The sequence below is a fragment of the Puma concolor genome, chromosome A3 (assembly GCF_028749965.1).
Source record: "Puma concolor isolate L17-30 chromosome A3, mPumCon1.1.hap2, whole genome shotgun sequence".
In the NCBI taxonomy this organism is placed as follows: Eukaryota; Metazoa; Chordata; class Mammalia; order Carnivora; family Felidae; genus Puma; species Puma concolor.
Genome location: NC_141669.1, coordinates 8,505,659 through 8,511,658, shown reverse-complemented (window position 1 = coordinate 8,511,658; position 6,000 = coordinate 8,505,659). Strand labels below are relative to the sequence as shown.

The following is a 6,000-nucleotide window of genomic DNA, read 5'->3' as shown; positions in this document are numbered from 1 at the left end:
CAGACGCTCCATTTGTGAGCTTATCTCTCACGTGCCAGCGAGAAAGGTTCTTAAGATTCTTACTACTTAATGGATAACAGATTGTAGCTTTTTTGGAGTGGCCCATCTATCTTACTCCAGTTTTCCAATTTTTGAGATTTTAATGTTCTCCTAAGCATCCTTACAGGAAAAAAAAACCTCTTATTCACTCAAAGACTGTCTTTCTCTTGTTCTCGCGGCTGTTCATTTTGCAGTTGTAAGTAGTGTGTGCAAACTATTTTGTATCTGTTGTTCACTCAACCTTATTTCCAACACACCTTTTCACGTACTTGCCAAAATTTCATGCGCCTGACATAAATCCAACATACCTGCCAGGATTCTTTCTGTTAACGCGACAGAGCTTGGATTCTTCCCCAACTGTTGGACAATTGGGCCCATTCTAGGTTTTAGTCATTATGCACATTCTGAATAGCCCTGCTATAAACATCTTTATGCAAGTTCTCCCCTCCCCTCCCCTTTGGATCATTTCCTTAGAAACGTATTTCCTTAAATGGGTTTACTGGGTCAAAGGGGCTCAATGAACAATTTTATAGCTCTTGGCACATATTTTTCAGATTGCGCCCTGGGTGGATCTGACCAATGGCACGGGCCGCGAGAGGGCAGGAATGCGGGGGAGCGGCCCCTATAACCACCCATCTTCCGTCCCCCCAAAGGCAAGGACCCGGAGAAGGCCTGCGGATGGAAGCAGTTTTCTATCGCCCTCTTGTTCTCTTCCTGATTAGTGTTTAAGCCCAGGCTGGGAGACGGCCGGGGACGTGCACAAAGCCTTTTCGGATTCCAGCACTTCTGCCCTGGGGGCGGAAAAAACCCTTCCAGGCCCTCCATCCCAGGACTAGCACTCCGGTTCCCGACTCCCGTTGCACCCTCCCCCTGCCTTTCCACTGAAACCTCCGCGGCCCAGGCAGGCCCCTCGCCAGCGCACGGCTCTGCAGGCGAGGGCAGCGACTGGCGGTCGCTATTATTTTGGCGCGGGTGATGCAAGGCCCGCATAGCTGCGCGCTGAGTCAGCGGGGGCGGGCCGGCCCAACCCCCCCCCCCGCCCCCCAACTCCAGCCTCCACGACCCCCCGGGCGGAACCGGACGGTGGGGGTGGGGGGGTGGGGGCGGCAGGCCGACCCCCGAAACCGCGGGGTCGCCCTCGGGGGCAGGGGCAGGCGGGAGCTGGGCCGCCGGAAGACCCCCGCGCCGGGCGCGCTCTCCCCTCCCCCAGCTGGCGCTCGGCGGGTCAAGTGAGGCGGTGACCGCGCGCCCGGCAGTTTACCCTCGGAGAACTCAAAGAGGGGGAGGAGGAAGCGGGGAAGGAAGGAGGCTCCAAAAGGAGAAACGCGAAGCGGCGCGGACTAGAGGAAGCGAAAAAAATGGAGGCGAAGGGGCGACGGCAGGCGGAGGCCGGTCGGCGGGCGGGGGCGGCGGCGCGCGTGCGCGCGCGGCGGGGCGGGGCGAGCGGGGGCGCGCGCCGGCGGCCGCGGCCCGAGGGGCTTGTGGGTAGCGGCTGCGCGCGGCCGGAGACGGGCGCCGCGCGGGAGTGTGCGAGGGGAGCGGGCTTGTGGGACCGAGGCGGCCGCGGCGAGCATGGGGGCGGGCTGGCGGCGGCCGTAGTTGTCTGAGCCCGGGCTTCAAGCCTCCCGGAGCCCCAGAGGGCGGGGCGGTCCGGGCCCGGCGGTGGCCGCGCCGCTTCCCCGCTCCCGCCCTCGGAGTCCTGAGGGAGCCCGCGGCGGACGAGCGGACCGGGCGGCGCGAATCTGACTGAGGGGCGGGGACGCCGTCTGCTCCTCGCCGCTCCCGGCCGGGCCGGGCGGCCCCTCGGACGGCCCCAGGCCCGGGACCGGCGCGGAGACCCGAAGCCGGGGCTAGAGGCGGGCGGTGGGCCCTGGCGGAGCCCCGCCCGGGGCCGGCGGTTCGGGGGCGGCGCTAGGCCCCGAGGCGCCCGGGCCGGAGCGCGGGGAGCGGGGAGTGCGGGGCCGGGCGGCGGCGGCATGAGCCGGCCCCCGGCGACGGGGAAAATGCCCGGCGCCCCCGAGGCCGTGTCGGGGGACGGGGCGGGCGCGAGCCGCCAGAGGAAGCTGGAGGCGCTGATCCGAGACCCTCGCTCGCCCATCAACGTGGAGAGCTTGCTGGTAGGTGGCCGGGGCCCCCGGCGCCCTCCCCGCTCTACGAGCGCCTGCCTCCGATCCCCCCTCTGTGCCCACCCATCCGTGGGAGGGAGGTCTCGCCCCACCCCGCCCAGCTTCCGGCAGCCGGGCCCCGGGTCGGAGGCCAGACACTCCTGCGACTAAGTTCCAGCAGGAGGGACCCACGTTTGATTCCCTCCCTTCCACCTCCCGGCGCCGGTGTCCTCCGCGGCCGCCCCCTTTCCTGGAGCCCTGGGATGGAACACCCCTCTTCTCCTTCCCGCCTGCCCTCTGGGTTTGGGGAGGTGGGGGTGCAGGATTTGCTCTTTCATTCAGCGGACTAGCCAGTTTGAAAGAGCGGCGTGCTGCGTGGGGACGCGGGGTTGGAGCCGGGGAGGCGAAACCTGATGCTCTCGCTGTGGGGAGTCCCCACCTGGGGTGGATGACAAAGAGCTGTCCTCGTTCTCCCTGCAGTCTGCCACCTTGAAACGCGTCGCTAAAGTTTTCGTGTGGCTTCAGGTGTCCTTGAACCTCCAGGGTTGCGATTAGTGCATTGTAACTTCTGCAGATTTAGTTGTGCGAGGTTGTTGAGCCCGAGCCGAAGACTCCAGTCTGCATTGCCGAGTAGAATCAATCTCTCCTTTTCATTGCGTCTGTCTCCCAAGACAGCCCGTGAAATACAAGTGAATAAGCACGTGAAGTCCGCTAGCTGGCCCTCGATTAAGGAAGGAGTATTTTTTTTTTTTTTTATTTACCAACTGGAAATGCACCGTGGGGGGAGGGGGAGTTGCTTATTTCTTATTTTTGTTTTGTTAGGTTAGACGATTGTATCTCAGACGCTTTGGTTCGTGTGCTCTTTGTGGGAAAAGGAGGTGTGGATTTTTACCCTGGGGAGGCGGAGAAAGTGAGAAAGACGCTCCGGATGTTAGATCAGCCCTGGAGGACCAGAATTTGTGTGGGTGACGCTCGGATGCGGTGGGTCTTCTCGCCCAGAACCCACGTTCCGTTCTAGTCCCCGCGTCGGGAAACCGGGCGACTGTGTGTGCTGAGAACTGTGCCTCCTCCCTTTCCAGTGGTGAACTGACTTTTCTTCCGAAGTCACTGGTCATCTTGTGAGGTTTCTGGAGCCCTTTGCAGGGTGACTCAGTGCTCGCTTTGGCCAAAGTGCAGGAACTGCCCGAAGAGCGCGTCTCTTGCTGTGCGGGGGGCAGAACGCGGCGATGCGCCGCGTCCTGGCTCGAGCGTTGGGCGCTTTCCTCCGCCGCGTTTTGTGTGCTGCCGTGGGTGTGTTTTCCCGGCCCGGCGGCCCCCCTGGTCGGGCTTCGGGCGGCTTCGGGCGGCTTCGGCGGGGGGCAGGAGGGGTTGCGTGAAGGGCATAGCTCTTCCTGCGCCAGAGCAGGGACTCTGGGCTTCGCTCCCAGCATTTTCGCTGCGGTATTTTGCTAGCGAAACTTTGACCCAAGGCCAGAAAGTTCAGTTAAAAATAGCGCCGCGAACCTCCAGGATTCGTCAGGTTCGTATTCAGCCCCAGATAGAAAGGTTTTGCACGTCACTGTCATTTCTTGGGTCTTGACCGATGTTCGCTCTCCAGGTTATTTTGAGCCCGAGCCCGAGCTGTTTTCTGCCCGTGACGTGTTCGTGCGTTCCATTTCTTACGGGGTTTTCTAAACCACTAAGACGAAGGCTGGTTTTGAAAGTGAACCATCACGCATGTTTAGTAAACAGTTGGGCCCATTCATTGATGGCGTGCTCAGTCCTGCCGGGACACTTGACGCTTTCAGTAAGGTGACGTGTTGTTGGTGCTGACGTTAGATGCTGCTGACCGGACACGTTTTGCTGTTGCTGTTTCAGTAGATTGAGTGTTGTGGTTCTGAGTTGGAGTGAACCTAACCAGGCCAAAAACTGGCCCTCACTCCTCTTTGGAGCCAGGTTGCAGGGCTTCTGTTGCGAATTGATGAGCTGAAAAAAAATCTCAACTGTGTTGTAGTTAGTTTTAAGTTACGTGTGTTTCATTGTGCAAGATAGAATGAGTTGGTCTTTGTGTGTGTGTGTGTGTAACATAAAATTTACCATTTTAACCATTTTTAAGTGTGCGGTTCTGTGGCATTAATTACACTCACGTTGTCGTACAGCCGTCACCACTACTCTATTCATTTCCAGGAATTTTTTTATCCTTCTGGACAGAAACTCAATGAATTAATCTTTACAAGAGCGTTATAAAAACATACTTCTTGAAATACTCATGATAGAATGGTTGGGATGCAGCCTGCGTGTCACCGTTGATTGTTGTTTCACCGAATACGGAATTTCTTTTGGTTTTATTATAGAAAACGCGTATTTTTTTCTTTAACAGAGGAAAAAACTTAAGAACACAGCGTGGGTCTTAGTTACTTCCTTCAGGAGTTCAGAGAGCACCATTTAAAGTCGCGTACTAAGATGACAAAAGTATGGAGATGAAATACACCAGAAGTTACTGTATAATTATTCTTAGAGGGTAAAATCTGTAGGAAAAAATGTTACGTGAGATTACACGCAAAGCGCTTAACTCAGTGCTTGGTGCCTAGTTGTGCTCGTTAAATTTAGCTCACTTGTGCTTGCCTTTAGCATAGTTAATTGCTTTAAATTTCCTTTGAAAAGGAAAATGATTTTATTGGCAACTATTCCTTGCTATATAATTTTCAGTAAGCAGCATTATAATCTGAATTTGCCATCAGAGAAGTGCTAGCAATCATCAAGCATAGATAAAGCTGGATTCTAAGTGCACGTCAGTGTTAAAAGGCTAAGTTTTCTCTATGGAGGCTCCTTGCTTTACATAGGTCCTTAAATTAATCTGAAGAGAGTATATCCCTTTTGTGTTTGCAGGTTGTGGGCTGCTTGGTATTTAAAAATAGAGTTTTGAGAGAGGTTTGTTTCTGTAATACTTTTTTTGGAGGGGAGGGATTTCGGTGGTATGCTTTTGTAGTGTTTGAAACTTTTTGGTAAACACCCATGTTTTGTTGTTAGGACTCAGCTTCTCATACTGTTTTCCCAAATAATCTGCTAAAAAGAATTGTACTTTAGCGTTGTGCTGGAGAGAGTTTAGTTTAGTTTGTAATCTTTATACCCAGTGTGGAGCTCAAACCCATAACCTCAAGATCTACCAACTGAGCCAGCCAGGTGCAGTTGGAAAGATGTCTTTCCTAAGCTCTGCTTTTGGGTTTTGATGTGTTTTATTTTTTAAAGGAGTAGATGGTTATAATAACCTGTAGGATTCAGGCTTGAGTAAACTTACGGAAGACTGGTGCTGATGGGGAAAGGCGATTAAAATTTTATTTATGAACTTGAGTGACTTAGAATACAAAATGCTTTACTTGATTGATTTCATTATACTGGTAAACTATATGAAAATATTTACCACAGTGCTTAGATTTCAGCTTAGTACTGGTTATCGACCTAATTATAGTAAAATTTTATGTGTATTTTTTCCCCACCGTGTAATAAGTGCAACTACCATAAAGATATAAAAGTGAAGTGAAATAAAAATTGAAAAATTGTTTTATACACATTCTTCTTTGTGAAATAAAATTGGGCATCTTTAGCATCAGTGGGATTACTTTACTTTAAAACTTGCTCTTTTGGGGCGCCTGGGTGGCTCAGTTGGTTAAGCATCCGGCTTCGGCTCAGGTCATGATGTCATCAGGCTCTGCGCTGACAGCTCAGAGGCCTGAGCCTGCTTTAGATTCTGTCTTTCTCTCTCTTTGCCCCTCCCATGCCTGTGTGCTTTCTCTCTCTCTCTCTCACTCGCTCGCTCTCAAAAATAAATAAACTTAAAAAATTTTTAAAAAACTTGCATTTTTATGATTATTAAAGA

The 6,000-nt window shown here is 53.5% G+C and overlaps 1 protein-coding gene across 5 annotated transcripts in view; it reads left to right on the top strand.

The window, feature by feature from the left end:
- Positions 1-1,511: 1,511 nt before the first annotated feature.
- ROCK2 (Rho associated coiled-coil containing protein kinase 2) overlaps positions 1,512-6,000 on the top strand; it is a 141,314-nt gene continuing 136,825 nt past the window's right edge. For 3 of the 5 annotated variants that reach the window (XM_086700027.1, XM_086700026.1, XM_086700028.1), the window contains exon 1: positions 1,512-2,156. In XM_086700027.1, the coding sequence (XP_086556153.1) occupies positions 2,016-2,156 (141 nt within the window). In that variant the 5' untranslated portion in view covers positions 1,512-2,015. The remainder of the gene's footprint in view (positions 2,157-6,000) is intronic. The other 2 variants (XM_086700030.1, XM_086700029.1) reach the window with 1 other exon arrangement.